Source organism: Prionailurus viverrinus, chromosome B4, assembly GCF_022837055.1.
Source record: "Prionailurus viverrinus isolate Anna chromosome B4, UM_Priviv_1.0, whole genome shotgun sequence".
In the NCBI taxonomy this organism is placed as follows: domain Eukaryota; kingdom Metazoa; phylum Chordata; class Mammalia; order Carnivora; family Felidae; genus Prionailurus; species Prionailurus viverrinus.
Window position 1 is genome coordinate 22,372,826 of NC_062567.1, and position 22,331 is coordinate 22,395,156.

Below are 22,331 nucleotides of genomic sequence, written 5' to 3' on the forward strand. Positions count from 1 at the left end.
AATCCTTACTTTGTTTAAACTTTTCCAGAGCAGAAAAAAGATGAAGAACTTTCTAGCTCATTCCACAAGACTGGCATACCTGGAATATCAAAATTGTGCAAGGAGAGCATTAGAAAAAAAGAAAACTATAGACAAAGCTCACTTGAGAATTTTGATATAAAATGGCTAAATAGTTAATGAATCAAATCCAGAAATATATTAAAATAATGATACATTGTGATGGAACAGAATTTTTCCCAAGGATTTAAGGAAATTTAAACACTAGGAAATTTACTCAATATAAGTAGGTTAAAAGGGACAGTCAAATGGTATTAAAAATTGTGGGATTAGTGTCTGATAATTACAATAACCTATTTAGGTACGAGTGTGTTTTGGGAGTGGGGAGAATCTCTTATTAAATAATCTAGGAATGAGAAGGGGATCCTTACCTTGATAAAGTGATTATATCAGAAATTTTCTGCAAACATTATACTAATGGTAAAATATAAGAATAGAAAAATATAAGAAATATAAGAATATAAGAAATATAAGATAAAATATATAATATTCATATATATATATACGAAAAATATAAGAAAAACTCCCTTTAAAGCCTGCCATCACCACAACATTGTTTTGGAAAATTTGGTCAATGGAATGTAACTGCTGAAGGGAAGGAGGAAGGGAAGCAGAGAAAAGAGGAAAATAAATATATAAAACTGTTACTATCTGACAGTTATATGCTTGTGTGTACTCTGACAATATTATATCAATATTATATATCACAATTACATATTATATCAATATTATATAAGAAAAATGTACAAAATCCAACAGATTTCCTACATATCCATAATAACTATTATAATATGTAATAGATAAGAACTCATCCAGAATGGAAACAATAAGAATAACAAAATAAAACATCTAATAATTAAAAAAATTTTTTTTTAACATTTATTCATTATTGAGACACAGAGAGAGAGAGACAGAGCACGAGCATGGGAGGGGCAGAGAGAGGGGGAGACACAGAATCTGAAGCAGGCTCCAGGCTCTGAGCTGTCAGCACAGAGCCCGACGCGGGGCTCGAACCCACGAGCAGTGAGATCATGACCTGAGCCGAAGTCAGACGCCTAACCAACTAAGCCACCCAGGTGCCCCAAAACATCTAATAATTTAATGAGAAATATGCAAACTCTATGTAAAGAAAACTATAAAAATTTATTGAATGTCCTGAAAAATAATCAGAATAAGTGGAAAAATATACTATGTTCCTGAGTGGAAAGACTTGGTATAGTAAGGATAAAAATATTCCCCAAGTTAATACATAAATTCAATGTAATCCCAAATGAATTTCCAATGAAATTTTTAAAATGGAACTTGTCAATCTTATTCCAAAGTTCAACTGGAAAGGCAAATTCAAGAGACTTGATGAGAATATTTTGAAAAAATTGCAAGCGGACATACCTTGCCATATGTCAAAATGCACAATAAGGCTACAGTCATGAAAACAGTGTGCTACTGATGTAGAAGTGTTTTAAAAAGTTTGGCGGAATACATTAGAGTCTAGAAATAGACACATATAAAGGAAGGTAGAGTATACTAATGGTAGCATTTCTTTTCTTTTTTTTTAATGTTTATTTTTTCAGAGAGAGAGAGAGAGAGAGAGAGAGAGAGAGAGAGAGAGAACGAACAGGGGAGGGGCAGAGACAGAGAGAGACAACACTGACAACAGCAGAGTCCGACGCAGGGCTTGAACTCAACCAACTGTGAGATTATGACCTGAACCTAAGTTGTAAGTTTAACCGACTGAGCCACCCAGGCGTCCCTAAAGGTAGCATTTCAAGTCAGTAAGGAAATGTGGAAGTGCTCGATAAATTGTACTGGAACAGATCGTGTTGGGGAAAAACCAGAAGCCAGATCTTTACTTCACATAACTTACAAAAAATTGTAGGTAGATTATAATTATACAAGTGTACAATTAAAATAATAAAAGTAGTAGAAGAAAATGTAAAAGCGAACTTTTATAATCTTGGGACAGGTATTCCTAAAAGTGACACAAGACATAAAGAACACATTGCCATATTTAATCATAAGCCCTTTCCCCTCTTGGCCTCCTTACCCACTCAGGGCCCAATACCCTCCTTGGGCAAGGTCCTTTACCTGCCACCATGGGGGCTTACTATAGCCATGCCCCCTGAAGCTCCTTTGAAATGTTTCTGAGCTTGGAGCCCAAGTCCTGGTTCTAATAGTGACAAAATGGTATGCATTTAACTACGACTTTCTGTCAACCGTGGGCTTCCTTTTCTCCCTATGCATTTCATAGAATCCCTGATTATCAAAGGCAGAAGGCAATGACGCGTCCTCATTTGACAGCTGAAGGAAGGAAGGCCCCGGTGAATAAAGAGACTTGCCTTGGAACACATCCCCAGTTGCTCGCAGTTCTGGCTAAATACAGTGCTCCCAGTTTCTAAGGCAAATCTGCTCTCTCCACATTGTAATCTATAAGTGGGTAATCTCAAGTCAGGTAAGGAGGCTGACTACAGAGAAAATCTAGACCCAGCAAATTCATTTTCCAAACCACATACGAAACAGTAGGGATTTAACTATAGCCAAGATACAGATTAAACTTGTATTGTTTCAACAGAGTCTCTACTCAGACCTTTACACTGTCATTTTAATAAAGCACCTAAGAGACAGGATGTGGTCAAACAGAACATAGATAGGTCATTTGTCTTTATTGTTCTTCTCTGAGCTTCCTACTAGCATTTCACTGAGTGTGTATGTTAGAGGGTAGGGATTAGGAATGGTATTTGGGGGTTGGTAATATGTCATGAAATCATAAAGTTGAGCTTTTTTATATTTTCCTAATGAGAGGAAAGTTATTGTAACTATAAACTAAATTTTACTGCTTCAATCATAGTAACCATGAAATAGTCCTCAAACACCTTTCAAGATAGTTGAAAATTACTATTCCAGATGATTTATGTTTATACTTTTTAAAGCACAATTTTAAGGAAAAAATATAAATAAATAAATCTGAAGGAAAAAAGTACACAGGTTAGATAAACCAGAGGCCCCATGGGTTATGAGTAAATCTGAACTGGTGCCATATTTCTGAAAAGGACTAAAGTAAAGGAACCCAGGAGACACAGTAAAAACTAAGACACGACCAATTGCACTACTGACAAGGTTGTGAAAAAACTCCTTGATCCAGCTGGATAGATTTAGCAGCTCAGAAAGAATTAAAGGAGGGAGGGAGGGAGAAGGAGGGAGAGAGGGAGAGGGAGGGAGGGAGAGAGAGAGAGAGAGAGAGAGAGAGAGAGAGAGAGAGAACAAACACCAAGAGAAAAAATGCAGTCAAGACAAGGATAAAAGAAAATGCAAAACAATGGCTCTCCACCTCAGTTGCAAACTAGAGAAGGCTATGTGGGTTCTCAAGTAGCCACAATATTGCAACCATCTTGCTTGGAGTTAGCCTGAGACATCACACCAAAGGCACGTGGCACCAAGCAGCTTCTGGCCAGGGATTTTACATTTAGAAATGTAAGACCCAGTAACATTTAAGGAATTCTCCCTCCTGCCAGATAGCCATCCTCTTGCCCCGAAGCCATGTGACAAATGATCCTGAATACCACGTTGCCTTTTATGCATCTGTTGTCTAAATCAGTGTAGAAACTGGAAGAAGAGACTCTGAATTCTGGCCCTTAGCAAAAGGGTACATTTTAGTGTCATAATGACAGTTTTGGCAGAATGGGGCATTCTTACTTGAAATGTCTCTGCCATACTGAGAGCTTTGTCCACCATAACCTGAGTCTGGCTCAGTCAAAGGGACTATCAGTTCTAAATTTTAAATACATGAGCAACTATGTAAAAATTTAAAGAGCAAACTGTTTCTTGGACATCCCATTTCATGAATGTCTCTGATCACCTTTCAGCACTTGCAAAGTTTTCGTTTTCATTTGTGCTGTTTTCCAGTTTAATGTTATATCACCCAAATATTCCTCTCAAAGTCACCGTTTAAAGTTTTTTGTTCTGTTTATCACTTGATCAAAGGTAAAACGGTTTTTGCGTACTCTGTGTGTGTGTGTGTGTGTGTGTGTGTGTGTGTGTGTGTGTGTGTAATGGCATCACAAAGGGAACACATTCTTTCTGTCAGAGATATCCATCTTGGTCACTGTATCAAAGAGACTCCAAAGCACTGAAGTAAGTGGGCAAGAGGCTGTTTTTAACCCTATCTGTAGTTCAGGGATTGTGGGAGACACAACACGCACTTGAGAGCATCCTCACATGCCATCACCAAGGGGCTGCCCGAATCTGTGACGAATTGGTGAAGTCTAAACTTCAGTTTTACCTCTTCTAGGTACATCTGGATGTGTCTGACCTGAAGAAATGCTAAAGGTGAATCAGACTCTGCAGTCCCTCAGCGCGTCTTGCACCAGTGTCTTACTTGCCTGAGAAAAACAGGTCATGGCTCCTTCTCTGACTGGGAGGACCTAACATCATTGGAAGTGGACGACTGATGTTGTTGCTCAAACCTGACACTAATCTATCTTCCCCAAACCACGTTCCATTGGGTTGTTGTTATCACCCGAGCTTTTATCTGACCACTACCAGGTAAGGAAGGACTCAACACCTCCAGTGTGCACCAAAGGGAGAGGGAAGATATCCCTGGTCATTTTCAAAAGCCGCTTTGTCTTCCTAACTACATTCAATTCAGTTATTACCACTATGACCATACATATGTGCAGAGAGATGCACACTAGCGGTATTAGCTTTTAGGCATTTTCTGCAAATCATTCATATTTCCCTTAGTAAGCAAAGGAGGATCCCCAGGTAATGATGTCTATTACAACCTGCAGTCTAAAAACGTGTGTAAAGACCTTTTTACTGCAGCCGTTACAATAGAGAAAAGAATTTTAAATGCACATACAGCTAGCTTAAGTTCTTGAAACTTCAACACTAATGCTTAAGTATTTACTTTCATTTAAAAGTAAAAGTAAAAGATCTCATGGTTCGTGAGTTCAAGCCCTGCGTCAGGCTCTGTACTGACAGCTCAGAGCCTGGAGCCTGCTTCAGATTCTGTGTCTCCCTGTCTCTGCCCCTCCCCCACTCGTGTTCTGTCTCTCTCTGTCTCTTAAGGGTGAATAAACGTTTAAATAAATAAATAAATAAATAAATAAATAAATAAATAAAAGTAAATGTCAATTAAGTAGCTGAAATTGCCCAAAGCAATCAGACTAATTGTACCAAGGGTCTGGATCATATCTCCAAGCAATCAAGCAACTCATATCCAAAAAAACTAACAATTTCAATGCTTAGTATAGAGCCTACAGCAATTTCCAAATCTGCAAATTCAAGAATTGAACTAGAGGATCCTTTCAAGTTCGCTGTTGGGTTTATAAAAATCGTTGACTATTTCTTCAGTACAATGAATATGAGAGGAATCGGGTAACAAAGTTGTGAAAGAAGAAAGGGAGAAAAGAGGCATTATGCATTAAACATGCTGTCTTGCATCTAAACTGAAAACGAAGAGAAAATTCAAATTTTGTAAAAGAACTATCTCATTTGTGAGGGAACAAAGTTGTTACTTTTTTGCTTCCCCCAAACTCATAATTATAAATGATATAATTTCTAACAGAAAACAAGAGCAGAAGCTTCCAAAATTTAAAAGTACCAAAATTTTGGCCTGGAAGAAAACACATATTTATTCTGAGTAAAAATTCTGTTACATCAACAAGACACATTTTGACATAGAAAAATACCTGTTTAATTTTAGAAACAAAGTAGGGAGGCAGAAGGGAAAAACTAACTACAGCTAACCAAAAAAGAAAGAAAGAAAAGAAACCACTTCCATATTCATTAAATAGAATGTCTTGTTATTTTCACAGGCAGTAAAAACTTTTTGACATCCCATTTAGTCTCAGACTGGAGAGGTGTCAATGGATCTTATTTGACCTCTTCAGTGTGTAAAGAGTTTACAAACCTAACCAAATTTAGAATTAGTGGGAGTTACACACTTATGTTCCTTATACATAAGAGAAGAAAAAAAGGCCCTTTTATGCCAGCTTGGAGTTGGGCTTGAATTTTTATGACTTATTTAGAAGCCCTAGGGAATGAAAAAAGTCTCTGAATGGAAATACTGACACAGGCTTAAATATAGTGACATGGACAAGCACGTCTATGAAACAGCACCAGGATGTGACTGACCACTCCAGCACGTCTGAAATGCAGGCAACATCATACAATCAATTACAATGGACTCAGTTCTGGTAGAAATGTAATGGCAAGTTAGAGAATCAAAATTTCAGGTTGGTAAACTTGTTTTTAACAGGAAAATATGCAAAATGTATGGGATGTTTACTCTGATACGCGGAGGAAAGAGAAAATGTAAAATTTCTGCATAGACTCTCTCCAATTGTATTACAGGATTAAAAACAGTCACTCTTAAAAAAAAAAAGTCCAAGCTGTCATGTCAATCCTGAGAGCAAATGTGGCTCAAGAGTTTAAATCAGTGGATCTGAATCTGTGCTTTCTTTCTCAGATCTTACATGGTTTTGTGCTAGACAGAGACAGACAACAAATATTTGTTTTTGTTTGTCTATTTGCTATATTTTTAATTCTTTGGTGGTTTTTTAAAAACTAGCTAAACTTTTCCATTTATCATCCTTCCATTTTCCTGAAAGTCACTTTTTTTTTTTACTTGAAAATTGGTTTAGTTTCATTTTATAGTTTCTCAGTTATTATTTTGAATCCCGTCAACACCTCAGAGTTTCCAGCTACATTTTTTTTTTTTACTATTTTCCTCTGGTTTAAAATTTTTCACATTTGTCTTTTTTTTTTAAAGCCATTCAAACGTATTCAAGATCATTTTCTTTCTTTTGTCATGTTCACAGATACAGATCAACATATATATGTGCACATTAAAATGTCTTTCATGGTTTAAGAAGCAAAAAAGACCACATCATTAAAACACTAACTTGTTTAAGTAACGGTTATGGGCAAATATGTGAAAGACGCTGTACTAAGTGCTAAGGGGACTATAAAATGAATAAAATGTCACTTTAGGGCCTCAAAGAGCTTTTAATACACATAAGGCAGTGAGTATCAGCACAAAAGAAGAGACAATGTCGCTACATTTCAGAAAAACAGTGTTTCTAACATTCACACAAATGTGATACCACTGTTGCTATCATTCTTAGGTAACACATGGAAGAAACACAATGTAAAAGGGTAGAAAACATTGGGCTCAAAAACAGTCCTTAAAAATTTTCTAAACTAACCTGCCCTATACTTTCAATTTGTTTGTAAGCCATGTTGTTTTCTGGGGCTGTAGGTCTCAGTATTTACACTTAGGTTTTTCCAGCCTCTCACATGATACCAAGTAACAAAGCAAATGAAAAGCTACCCCTTAAGGAGCCAGCAAACTGCTCATGCCAATATTTGTTCTCTTTTTCTATTTTTGTTTGCCATTAATCTCTCAGTTTCGAACAGGAGATGGAACACTTATGCAATTTCATTTCAATTTTGCAAGTGAATCTATAATGAACATTTAATTTAAAAAATCAAGCTACTTTAAAAATATTCCATATGAATGTTTTGCCATCATCACTGACATATACTTAAAAATCTATGGTGTTCTGAATATCATGCTTAAGTTTTGATATTTCTATAGTAACCCTATGCCTACCCAAAGATCACTTCTGTAGATCTCACTTAAACCATCACTGCTTTGGAGTGAGTAATTAGGAAGAATTCTTTTCAACAGGCTATCAGAAAAACATCATTCTTTATTCAAAGCTGTTAGGGGCAAGTTTGGAACTGTGGTTAACCCAACATTACTGATTTAAAAGGATGGAATATCATATAAAAAGCAATAGGAGGAGGTAGTTTAGAGGAGAGAGGATATTGAAGCACACTTCACATGCTGTGTTTAATATTATAAGCTTAGGAGAGCAGAAAATTCTGTATTTTTAAAACCAGTACTTAAGTTTCTATCTGGAAATTTCACTTATGTGGAATACCTCATTCCCAGATGGTGTCAGATAGGTGAGGTATTATTGTAGTAAGGATACAAGACAAGAAATTGGATAACCTTTCAAGTATCCTTTAAATGTCACTAACTGGGATGGTGATAGAGGGTTTTTTATTCTCTGCTGGAGTACATCAGCAGTCATTTGCATGCCAGGAAAGAACGTCTGGAATAATCCAAAAGGGCAAAGCTTAGTTCTTTCACCAAAAACAAGGACGTGACAGGCACAAAAAGGGAAATGAAACAGGATAAAAGCATCCAAAGCAGACTAACTGTTCAACAAAATCCCACAGAGAAACTAGCATGTACACAGAGACACACACATACCATCTTAACAATCGGTTCTTGACAAAGCCTTCTCTTGACTACTACGATGCTTTCTTTAAGCTACTCACAGACACAAAACCCAAAATTGATGAAACATATAAATTAGGAGTGAGTATTCACTGTTCAAAAAGATCTGCCAAGACAGCTCTTTAAATCTTTCTTCTGCTTCTTTTAACGAGGGTTTCTTGGATGAGCAGCCTAGCACAAAACACAGGGCTTCAGTGAGCCTAGAACAGGGCCTGTGTAGAGTGGCTCTTAATGAACATTTTTGTGTGTGGAATGAATGCATGAAAGAGCACCTCTTATATGAGTGGACTGTATCTCAGAAATGTACCTGTGAAGTCGGCTGTTTAGAACGGAAGAGAGCACAACTCCAAAGAAGCCATGCTATACATAAATTAAGGTTAAATCCGGGCTAATCCGATGGTTTTCTGAACTCATTAGCATACCTGGGTTATACTACTGATAATGCCAGCTTCAATTCTGAAGTACATGCATATGCAGGAAGAGAGAGAGAAAAAGGAACATTTCTCCTCTTGGTGCGCATCATTAGCTGAGAAAAAAAAAATGTTTGGAAATGGCATTTAGCCTCTGGCATCCATTCACACTTTCTACCTCCTACTTCTTTCCTTAGTGACCAAAATCCCTGGTTCTTTTTGCTCCAACTGTGGCAGGCCCTCCAAAGGGACTCTATCTTCCAGAGAATCCCATGCACCAAATAAGTGACTTCTTTTTTCTCTCAATCAAAAATCTCCATTTCTTCAGGGATATTCACCTCAGTCAAGTGGAAGGGAAGCTAATCTGGTTAATTCACACTAACATAGAAAAGAGTTCTATGTTCCTATGTATGTTTTTGCTGCACCAGATGTGTCTAATTAAGAGGGATTTTAGACAGTTTAACAAGATGAAGTTTAAGCATTCAGCCTGTGGGAGCTGGTTAAATTTATGAATTATATACTTGCAGAGCAGTGGGGCTCGGAGAATAACCGTTCGAATGTACTAGCCATTTATAAGTTGTGAGCTGCAAAAAGAAAGAACATAACAGGGACTTGTCCTCAAGCCGAGCAAAAGAAGTGCGGGGAAGTCCACACATTTTATTTCAAGACTTGCCTGATTTTCCCCTCGTCAGTACACTTCTTAGAAACCTCCCTGCTTTCCTTCAGCAAAGAAGGAAATTTAATAGGCTTTTAAGGGTAAATCAGACTCGAACGCAAGTCAGGAAAGGCTCCAATGAGAACTTACTCTGTAGGTGGGACAGATGGCAGATGGCTCCTTCACGGATGGTCGCATCTGGAGAATATCAGTACTGATTCAATAGGAGTGGAGGTGGATATTAAAGACACCTCAGAGGGCAGACCCATCGAAGGGTTAGAGGCCTTGAGGTCAGTTTGTAATGGGAATTCACTCCATCAAATACCTGAAAATTGTCATCCATTAACCTAACATGATGATAAGTATTATAATTTAATGCAGACAACTTAATTCAACAGACAACACTGAGTAACTAAATCTTCTTGAGTAGTATTTTTTTTTAGAAGCAATAGCCTTAATAATTCTAATCAATTCTAACGGTATAATTTCTGCTCTCAGAAATGTTTTTTTTAGCCAATATGTGTTGAAAGTCTATTACACCCCATGAAAATAAAAATCTTTTCCTACACGACGGGGAGACTTAAGATTACAGAGAAATATTTTTAATGTCTACATAAAATCAACAGAAACATGTTTGTATCTACGTTGATGTTGTCAGGTGGAGAGAAAGCTAATCTGATTAATTCACACTAACTTAGAAAAGAGTTCTATTCACCTACATGTTTCAATTAGGATTACTTTATAATCTAGTGGGCTTAACTCTCCTAGAATTTTACAAGAACAAGTGAAATAAAATTCAGCGATGCATTATCCTTCCACATACCAACTCTTTCATTTGGCCTTTTGGTTCCATATCATTAATGAAACGCATCATAAGATAGCAAAAATGTGTGGAAAAATGAATAAAATTTTTTAGCATAGATAAACTAAGAAATTGTGTTTAAAGGTGATCTATTCTTGAAAAACAATTTGAAAGTTGAAATCTTTGCACTACTGTAAAACTGGGGTGGGGGAGGGGAGTGGTGTTTAATAGCAGATTTAGAGGGTTTCTGTTTAGGTGAAGAAAGAAAGATATAACCAGAAGGAATTGAAGGAATTCAGAAAAAGCCTGTATGCCAGCGAAAACCATAGTAGTTGCTCAGAAAGTATTTATTGAAATCCCCTGTTCTATTTATGCATGAGTGGCATCAGCCAGATACAATTGCAGCAACGTTGTCATTCGCTTCCCCTAGAAGACAGCCATTTATTGTTTCGGGCTGAGATTTAGCAGACCAGTCTTAGACCACCAGTCCTTCTCAATTCTCTATCCACAAAACCAAAAAATGTATTCTGTTCTTTTAAAAGTTTATACACATGCATGGAAAACCAGAAGTTTACGTGTCTAGGCTGCTTTCTCATTGCTTGCAAAACTAAAAAATAGGTTTTTATTTAAAAATAGAACTTGGCAAATGAATAGGCCATTGAAGACTTTAATAAAAATAAATGGCCAAGATATTTCACTTTGAGAAGCATCAACTATACAGGCATGCTAATCATTCTTTGGTTTTCTATTTTATTTTCTTTGAAAAGAGCATGCATTTTCTTTTTTTAAATAATTGTTTTAATATTTATTTTTGAGAGAGAGAGAGAGAGAGAGAAGACAAGCAGGGGAGGGGCAGAGAGATTGAGAGACAGAATCTAAAGCAGGCTCCAGGCTCCGAGCTATCAGCCCAGAGCCCTATGAGGGGCTCTAACTTACAAACTGTGAGATCATGACCTGAGCCGAAGTTGGACCCTTACACATTTTCATAAGACGCATCACACTGGGTAAATTTCAAATTTGTTTTTACTGGGCAACATAAAGAAATGTGTAAGAAACTTACAAAAGTAACAGACCTTCAATTATTCCATCTAATCAAAATTAATTTTCATTGTTTCCAAAAAATCTTCCTTGTTTTTGTCCATACATATTTGTAATGTCACAATTGCATTCAATGTTTCCACAATTTTAAATTGTTTTTCACTTAACCTTATGTTATCAATATTCCTCATGTTGCTTTATAGTCAGTATCAGTATCATAAATAAAAAGGTTGATTTTTATGCTATTTTAATCTGGTTTTGGATTAGGATAACATTTACATTTTTAAAAACTGACATACTTCCCATATTTTTACATGCTTGAGAAAAATGCAGAAAGCATGAGAATTAATTACTTCTTCAAAGTTTGGGGAAAAATCCACTGAATATCAAATCATGTGTTTTGGAAATGGAGTTTTACTAAAACCTTGATTTTTCCTGCATCAGTGTTCATTTACAACTTTTCTCATTATAATTTTATAATTTAATTTGTGTGGATAATACCAATTCATCTGCACATTTGCATATGGTATACTGTCAAACAACTGTGCATAATACACCATAATTTAAAAATATTTTTAATAACTATATATTGACTGCTATAGCTCTTTTTTCACTTCCAATTTTATTCTGTACCAATTTTTGCTTTTTTCTTTTAGTATTTCTTTCAGAGTGAAGTCTTAATTTATCTAGTTTTCAGCTTTCCATTCTAACTTCTTTTTGTTTTATTTTTATTCTTTTCATTTATCTGTACTTGAATGACTTGATTTCCTATCCTTTCTTATCTCTTCAAATAAAATTCAACAAAGCTTTAAATCATCTCCAAGTTCTGTCTGCTCTGCTCACATTAGATATACGTAGTTTTAAATTTTTAAAATTATTAGCAAAATAGTCTTTTATTGCATCTTTTACTTCTTCCTAGACCCAATCATTATTTACAAGACTCATTTTATATCTCAGAGCATTTAGAGTTGTTTTCACTGTTGGCGCTGGAACCGCAAACAATGTGGCTAATTTAAGTCTTTAAAAATGTGTGGAGGGGGTGCCTGGGTGGCTCAATCAGTTAAATGTTCGACTTTGGCTCAGGTCATGATCTCATGATTCATGGGTTCAAGCCTCGCATCAGGCTCTGTGCTGACAGCTTGGAGCCTGGAGCCTGCTTCGGATTCTGTATCTCCCTCTCTCTCTGCCCCTCCCCCGCTCATGCTTTCCTTCTCCCTCAAAAAATAAAAAAAAAATTAAAAAATTTTTAAGTAAAAAAAAAAATGTGTTGAGATTTCCTCTAAATCCTCAGATAACACATCTTACTTGAAAAGAAGACCTCTGGGGCGTCTGGGTGGCGCAGTCGGTTAAGCGTCCGACTTCAGCCAGGTCACGATCTCGCGGTCCGTGAGTTCGAGCCCCGCGTCAGGCTCTGGGCTGATGGCTCAGAGCCTGGAGCCTGTTTCCGATTCTGTGTCTCCCTCTCTCTCTGCCCCTCCCCCGTTCATGCTCTGTCTCTCTCTCTGTCCCAAAAAAAAAAAAAAAAAAAAAGTTGAAAAAAAAAAGAAAAGAAGACCTCTGGTTAAATAATCTAAAAGGTATATTAAACAGACCAAATTTAAATTCCTTTATAAAGCCCTACTATTCACATAACAAGGTCTTTACAAGGGTCACCTGCAGCAAAGTTTGTGCAGTATTTAGCAGAGGGCCTAGCATGTCATAACTACTCAATAAATGATTGGAGGTAGTAGATATAATAATAATAGTCATCAGGGTCTGGTAGTAGTTACGTTTTCCTACCTCTTATTCAGGCTCAGCTGTATTACTGATCTGGAGAAGAGTAACTAGCTATGCGTTTCTGGTCTGGGTTTTCTTATTAATGATCTAACATGGCTGGACTAGATGCTTCCTGAGGTTATTTCCAGCTCTAACATTTCTAAGTCTCATTTGAAGGCATTTCCAGGACCTGGACTCTTATCTATACCAGATGTAGGTCACACATATCCTTTGCTCTGAAGCAAGTTGCTCAAACACTCTTTATGAGCAAAACTCTCTGGAAACTGAAGTCAAGACAGAAATTTTTACAAAACTCACTACTCCACCAGAAAGATCTGGACAGGCAGAAATCAATCATTTTTGGAATAAAAGTAAAAATTTCAAAGCTATTTATCAGCTCTACTTGTGCTTTCCAGGAATAAAAGTAAAATTTCCAAAGCAATTTAAGCCAAACCTACACTTTTCCTTCACAAGAGTCTTGGCACCCATGCTAATTTGTGTTCATTTTCCATCACTATTAGCAATCATCTTAAGAGAAAAGATGAAATACAAAGTATTTGCATGGCTGGTTATAATTCAGGGCATTCCTCCTCCAAGAATGTGTACCATTGAGATTAAAAATTACTATGAAGAATGAAAATTCTCATATTCATCATTAAGAGTGAAAATCCCCAGTAGACCATTATCCACTAAGAAGCACATCTGGTAATTAGAAACAAAACAAAGCTTTCAAATTAAATTATGGGCTATATGTGAATAATCTTGTGCAAAAGCAATAAAAATTATGCCTTTATACCTGATGAAATAAACCCCTTGCTGCAGTTTTAGTGCTGTTTTAAACAAGGTGTCATGAAAAGCACGGACTTACCTGTACGATAGACAAAGTTGCCTTCGGTTTCCGATGATGAAGGAGACACCAATTCTTCCTCAAATTCGTTGGAGCTAAAAGATCCCGAATGGTTTCTTTGCCTTGTCTTTCCCATCATGGCAGCGTTTGTGGCCATGACGTGTCTCAAAGAGTCGTTAAGGTAACGATTCAATAAGCTGCTCTTGTATTTTGGGGGTGATACGTAGTCCTCACTGGCCCGTGACTCTGGCCTCACTCCAGCTTTTATGACTGAGCTCTCACTTTTAATCACAGGATGGTGAACTGGATTATTATAGCCCCCTTCATTTATGTGGTTTCTTGGAGGATTTTCTCCGTCTAAGGGAGAAAAATATCACTAGGTAATACTTACATATACTTTTCTCCCAGCCACCCAACTGTTACAGTTAATCACTGAATATATACATAAAGAAAGAATATTTATTTAAAGTGTATAAAATTGTCATTGATATTCAAGATTAATTTTTAGGCACAGGAAGCAGGAATCTATGTAATCTCTCCCTATGGTATTTTGATTTTAATGAATTTCAGAGAAAATGTTATTCTGATACACAATAAATCTATAAACAAGAGGAAGCAGCCATAATTCTGTTGGTCATTTATAGTATTGTAAAAGTGAAGTTACTTCATGCAATAAAAAAGAACCATTATGGCACCATTATGTTTTGTGGAGTCAACCGTAAAAAGAGCAATTGGGGTGAACTTCCTGCTAATGGAGGCAAAGCAAAATAAAAATATTAACAAACCTTCGGAACACGAATCATCGCTGCTTACACTAAGCCGCTCAGCATTTCCTTGAACGTATTTGTTGTACAACTTTATTCTTAAAGCCCAGCTTAAATCTGGCTGTCGAACAGTATTCTTAAGCCGACGTCTTGCATTAGCAAACCAATTTGACACCTAAAAAAGTTTTATTTTTCAATTAACAAAACATAAAATATGACCCATCACATAATTACTTTCCCACAAAGGACCAAAGCCTTTCTTAGTATATCTGATCATTAAGTATTCTCTGAATGTAATAGTATTAGACATTCATTCCATTCATTCATTCAGCAAACATGCTGAGCACTTACTATAGAGACTGAGTGCATACTGTATTCTGGGAATAAACAAACAACAACAACAACAAAAACCAAAAAACAGGCCTTGCAATCAAATGTTCAGTATAGTAAGAGGGGTAGGAGAGTGTACAAATAACTTGAAAAATTTTTTTTGATGTTTATTTATTTTTGAGAAAGAGAGAGAGACAGAGCATGAGCAGGGGAGGGGCAGAGAGAGTGGGAGACACAGAATCGGAAGCAGGTTCCAGGCTCTGAGTTGTCAACACAGAGCCCAATGCATGGCTCGAACTCATGAGCTGTGAGATCATGTCCTGAACTGAAGTCAGCCGCTCAACCAACTAAGCCACCCAGGTGCCCCTAAATAACTTTAATATAGGAAAGAATGTGATGAATGGCTTAAAAGGCATTGAAATATAATGATACAGGAATCCAAAGGAAGGAGGAGTTACTTTCATATATGACTCAAGACATCATGAGGAATTAAGTGAAGAGTTGAAGGAATATATCATGTATAATGGATAGGAAAGTGTGTTCCCAATAAAGAGGACCTGGGAACAAATATAAGTCAAATTCCAGAGATATTGTGGTGGGTAAGGAAGACAGAAAAGTTAAAGATGACCTTGAGTCATCACTGTGTAATCAAGAGAAGGACAGTGCCATTTTGAGAAAGAAAGTAGAACTGTTTAAGGATGAAATGATGTGCTTAGTTTGGGGAATGATTAGTTTGAGGTACTAGAAAAGCATACTGGTGAGATGGGCAGAAAGAAAACAAAACTGATATCTGAGACTTAAGGGAGAGGAAGATCAGACACGGGTCAAATGCACAGAAGTGACAGCAGGCAGTTTTGAGTAGGCAGAAAGGTGGTTGAAGACCAAACCCTGGACACCTCTAGAGATCCAAGGGCAGGAATATAAAAGAGGAGCTTGGAAAACAATCAAATAGAGCAATCAGACAAGTAGAGGTAGAAAAAATGCCAACTAACACCCAGCTTTAAGTTGAAAGTCAAGTGCTTCTAAAGCAAATAGGTGAAGACAAAGAAACAAACACTGTAAAACAAAGGAAAGGTATTTCCATGTTTGTAAAAGATGCTGTTGGATTTCCAGAGGTTAAGATGGCACTTGAGATTTCCTTCAAAATATCAGGCTATCATCAGGGAAAAGATAGATAAGTAAATAACCAGAAAGGCCAATACTGGCTTTTAAAAGAATGAAATGTGGAAAGAGAATTACATCTTTCTGCCAATTTATTCTAGAACATGAGTCCACATTTCTATAATAGTTTGTGTGGCAATGATTGCATTGGAAGTTTCTTTTTTATTTTTTTAGATTTATAATATAAATATACAGTTCTACACATTGCTGAAGACCTAATTATTGAATGAGCCTATAGTGAATCCTCCTTTTTTAAAAAACAAAAACACGACTTTTTCCTCTTTATCTCCAGGGGTTTTTAAAGCATAGTAGCTTTCCCCAATTTACACACACATACACATACATGCACACATGTATACAAAACATATCATATATAATATATACATTCAATATTAATTACTTTCTTTGTGTTTTAAGTAACAACTGTCCTCTTAAATTTATGTGCATTGATGTGATAACTCACGTGGCTTTTCAGAAGTCTTAGTCTTTATCAACCCCTCTTTCCTATTAAGTTGTGCTATTATAACTATGATTTCACCTGGCTTCAAATTCTCAGTCTTCTCCAACCTCTATAGACAGACAACTTCTGGGACTATTCATTCAACAAATATATATTGAGTAGCTCTTGTGCTCTAGCCATGGTGGTCAGTGCTAGGAATGTTTACTGTTAAGATAAATTTCGTCCTCTGCACACATGGAAGGATTAGCAGAGAACTACATATTAACTGTGATATATGGGTGAACATTCACTATGGAAGCACGAAATGCCTGGTGCACATCATGGCCGATGTATTCACCCATGTCCTTATTAGTAATAACTGGGAATTTTAGAACATTATTTTCCTGAACTTCCATATCTTCCATTCTATGAACTTGAATGAATCTTCACCACCACCATCAAATTCAAGTGTTGATGTGCCATTATGATTTAGATGCTTACCTTCTTCAAATCCTCATTAGTGTCCTGTTGTCCTATAACTGTGGTGTAAATGGAAAGAGATTTGGTTTCCTGTTTTGAATTTGCCAAATACATGTGTGGATTTGGGAAGTCACTCAACTTTTCTGAACCTCAAACCCTTCATGTATAAAATGCATTAGATGGTTCCTAACATCCTGGCCAACCCTGAAAACTAAGATCTGTGAATATAGTCTACACTCTCCTACAGAAGTGTTAATTCATTCCGTTTACAGTCGGTACTAACCTATCTTGTGCTCTTGACCACCACCCTTTCAGGCAATCAGACATGTGTGTTTATGTCCTTCTCTGCCCCCTTGACATGCAGAGGACAAACCGCAACTTCTCCTATGCTTATGTAACTTATATTTATTGGAATTCAGCACCAAAACTTTATTACTTTCTTTACTAAACATCATATAATTCAGACTAACTTTAAATCTTAACTAACCTTAAATCTTAGTACAACCATCACATAGTACAGTATAAAATACAATTATTATGCAAGTCTTCATATTTTTATTAAAATGCAATGGCCTTCTAATTTCAAAAACAGTAACACACTATAATTCTAACATACAAAAATGGGGACCTTTATTTTTTATTTTAATTTTTAAAAAATGTTTATTTATTTTTGAGAGAGAGAGAAAGATAGAGTGTGAGTAGGGGAGGGGCAGAGAGAGAGAAAGAGAGAGAGAGACAGAATCTGAAGCAGGCTCTAGGCTCTGAGCTGTCAGCACAGAGCCTGACGCAGGGCTCGAACTCATGAACTGTGAGATCATGACCCTAGCAGAAGTCGGAAGATCAAATGACTGCACCACACAGGTGCCCCAAATTGGGGACCTTTAAATGTCATGGTGGGATTACATTTTCATATACAGGGATCATATCCTTTTTTTGTGCTCTATATACTCAGCTCTTACCATAATATATTAATTACATATGAGAAGATTTCCCAGAAAGTTTTGCTGATAACTAACATGGGCTGTCTCTGACCTGATTTCATAACTTTGACTGGCAAAAAAAAAAAATTGCTAATATATTTACTCTGCCAGTATTTTATTGCCAGAAATTTACAGTACAATTAAGGACGGGATATAGTCCAAGGTGCTTAATATCTGCTTGCATTAAGTCATGCAAACAGCAAACAAACAGTTGGTTAAGAAATTTGCATAAATGCTGTTTTGCAATTTTTTTTCCTGATGAATTAATGTAAATTCCATCTGTTTCACAGAAGGTAAAAATACCAGTTCAGATTTTCTACCTTCAACTTACTATGGATTCCTTGCAAATCTCATTAACTTCTATTTTACATGAAATAGGCCTCCATGGTAACATGGATAGGTTCTGCAACAGCATTTTGATATCAAACTCAGAGCTTTAAAAACACTGTATTTTATAGTGAAAGCTTGGAGAACCAAATATCTAGAAGTTGGAAGGGAAAACTAAGTAGTTTTCATCCCTACTCTAACAGAGGTGTTTACATTGATCGTATTGACAGAGCAATCATTGTAGTAAGCCCAAAGGGATAAGATGGCATCTGTCCACCTTTGAACATATAGAATTAACAAACTTATTCTGAGTTACTCAACGGAAACATTGAAAACCTCATTTCCACACCATGTAGTGTAACACTTGGAATAATGTAGAAAGAGCAATCTGAGATTCTGTTGAATATTTAACAGTTGCCATAATCCTTGCAGTTGATAACTACATATATATCTCAACAGAAGCACTCAGCTAGCAAAAAAGGCGCTATGTCAACAGAAGGGGCAAAATCTTAGAAAGTAGCAATTTTAACCAATGGCACATGGACATTATCATAGGAATGTGAAACTTCTATAAGAAGAGGAAGCATTAACATTCAGTCATTAAATGGAATCTCAAACTAACTCCACATGCATTGCACTCTGTATTGTGATCATGAAAGAAGGCATCCCAAGAAGACATTTCACTCTTATAAATAAGTAAATAAATAAATAAATAAATAAATAAATAAATAAATAAATAAATATGTGTATGTATATATACACACATATATATGTATATATATACATATTTAAAAATATATACACATGAACAATGGGAAACTTTGAAATCAAATATAGCCCCCATCTGCCCTTCTCTGAAAAACTTCTTCCAAGGCAATTATTCTGTAGTAAGCTCTATATCCTATGATAATACAAAACACCAACTGCATACTATTTTGTGTTATTCCACAATAAAGCTGTTTACATTTAGGCATACAGAGTATATTTTTTATAATGTTGAAACAGTGGGCAGCCATAGAAATTAAGCACAATGGAATATTTTGGTTGATTAAAGTACACACACACACACACACACACGCACGTCATTACCTGTCAATTTTATGAAAATGTTTATATCTCGTTAGGAAGATGCCAGATTAACAATAAATAGCTCTTTCTGCTTCGTTTTTCAGGGCTATATAAAATGTAGCCATGGATTAACGTCCTTAGAACTTCTATCTGTCAGAAAAAGTACCTTTTGTGGTCCTGAAGATATTTCTTCCACTAAAGTTTCAGTTTCTTGCTTCTAGGTCTAGTGGAGACTGCTGACCAGGTTTTATGCCCTTCCTTATCAATTTAAGAGCAACAAAACAAGGCAAAACTACATTTCATGAGAAGTTTAACAATTTGACACACAGCCAAAAGGAAAATGTTAAGTGTAAAAGACATTCTTGAAATAGGATACTCTTGTAATTAAGGAATAAAAGTTATGTTAGCCACTTATTAACATCAGTCATGAGAAACAGATAGGAGGTACTGCAATAAACAACGAAAAGGAGTTTGGAACCAGAAATAAGGGGAACATTCCATATTTGTCCACCGACACAAAAATAAGACATATTTCCAGATATACTGAAAATAATAAAATGAGTTTTATTCTTGCTGGTCTATAAACCTTCATATAGCATTAAAGATAATGTGTGTTCAATGGAATGTATTTTAAAACTAGAATATCTTTGTCAGATTTCAAGACATTAACCAAGTTTCAGAATGGTGTTTTGGAAAACCACATGGTGATTGTAATGGTATTCCCCAATTAGACCTCTTCACTCTACAAACATGTATGAACAGTTTATGGAAAGTACAGTGCTGGGGTGATATGGGGTATTGAAAGACATGAAAAAGACATGATTGCTCTACTCAAGAAGCCTGACTCCACAGGAGAAATTTATTCACTGGGGTCTAATTTGCAGGGATCAAAAGCTTTATTCAGCTCACAGGTTTATATTTTTTCCTCCAGAAGTGTAAAGTATTTACATAATTTATTTGGTTTCCCATAGAGTCAGAATTTGCTTGGATGCTTAATGTATGTTTGACTTTCACAAACTGTCCCACATATATCAACATAAGTACAGTTGACTCTTGAACAACACAAGTTTGAACTGCATGGGACCACTTATACAGTTTTTTCAACAAAATACAATACTGTAAATGTATTTTCTCTTCCTTACAATTTTCTTAATAACATTTTCATTTCTCTAGCTTACTTTATTGTAAGAATACACTACAGAATACGTATAACATACAAAATATGTATTGATCGACTATTCATGTTATTGGTAAGGCTTACAGTCAACAGTAGGCTACTAGTAGTTAAGTTTTTGGGGAGTCAAAACTATGTGGATTTTTTACTTGTGGGGAGGATTGGCACCCTAACACTTGTGTTGTTCAAGGGTGAGGTGTAGATAGATATATGTGTGTGTACATATATATATATATATGTATATATATATATATATATATATATTTACGTATATATATATATGTATATTCTTACATAGATATCCTATTATGCCTAATTGAAAATAACTAGACCCAAATTGGATTACTACATTTAACATCCCTTGGCTATTCTATACATTTTGATTTTTTCCATTTATCACTACACAGTTCCAGAAACCAACTTCATTTCCTATAAAAATTTGGAAATCGTTAGGCAGGGATGACTTATTATTATAAACAATTATCTTTGCTCCATTTAAAAATTAAATAATTTAGTGCATTTTTATTTTCTGAGATTTAGTGTAAGAGAAAGAAAATGTAATGACAAGTTTTCACTACATGAATGAAAACTTCATGTTAATTAGAAGACTGTAACAGGGTTACCAAGATCTTTAATACAAAAAGAATGATTATTTGTGTTCAAACTATCATTAGAGGTAGAAAATAATTTGATTCTGTATTAAAATTACAACTATGTGGACTGCATCTCAACAAAGGCACTGTACACAAAAATTTAAACGTCTCTGCTAATGACAATATTAGTTTTCATAATTAAAAAATGTTCTAGTGTGGGGGCAGCTGGGTGGCTCAGTTGGTTAAGCCTTGGACTCTTGATTTTGGCTCAGATCATGGTCTTCCCTTTCATGGGTTCGAGGCCTACATCGGGCTCTTACCTCACTGTGAGGAGCCTATTTGGGATTCTCTCTCTCTCAAAATAAATAAATAAACTTAAAAATTAAAAAAAAATGTCCTGGGGTGCTGGGTGGCTCAGTCAGTTAAGTGTCTGATCTTGATTTCAGCTCAGGTCTTAAACTCCTGGCCATGAGATCGAGCACTGAGATAGGCTCCATGCTAAGCATGGAGCCTAAGATTCTCTCTCTCTCTCTCTCTCTCTGTCTCTCTCTCTCTGTCTCTCTCTCTCTCCCCTCTATGCCTCACCCACTCATGCTCTCCCTTCTCTTTCTCTCTCAAAAAAAAATGCTCTAGCTATGTCATATATTTTTTTTTGCTTTCTGTATGAAAGAATGCAAGCATTAAATATGGAACTGTATGATAAACCAAATTAATCTAATGCTTTATTGCTGACATCATTGTGAAACATTCAAATAGCTCTATAAACTGGTGTATTTTCAAAATAAATAGCATACCTGTTTAAACTGAAATTTGAACATATGCATTTATTTTCACAAGTCAAGTTTTTCTGACTGGAATCACTGAAAATTCATAGTTTTATGTTAAACAGATATTAAGCCAAGAACACTAAATAAATTTTCCCCTCCAGTGCTGCAGCAAATCACTATTAATACTATTGCCTGTTAACATGAAGCAAAACAGATGTTTCCCCCTACAATTGTATTCTGAATATAAGCAGACAAATGCATATTATAGTTTTAATAAGCTTGAATACAAGTCAACTTTCATGCTTTGTCAAACTTTCCAGCAATTCCTAAAATGACAATTTTAAATACTCTGGAAAGCAAGTTTTATTTTATCTAG

General features: G+C 35.9%; 1 protein-coding gene across 3 annotated transcripts in view; it reads right to left on the bottom strand.

Annotated features, from left to right (window-relative positions):
- MKX (mohawk homeobox) overlaps positions 1-22,331 on the bottom strand; it is a 67,991-nt gene that overhangs the window by 39,924 nt on the left and 5,736 nt on the right. For all 3 annotated transcript variants that reach the window (XM_047865089.1, XM_047865090.1, XM_047865091.1), the window contains exons 4-5: positions 14,658-14,811; positions 13,894-14,229 (exon numbers count right to left, since the gene is read on the bottom strand). In XM_047865089.1, the coding sequence (XP_047721045.1) occupies positions 13,894-14,229; positions 14,658-14,811 (490 nt within the window). The remainder of the gene's footprint in view (positions 1-13,893; positions 14,230-14,657; positions 14,812-22,331) is intronic.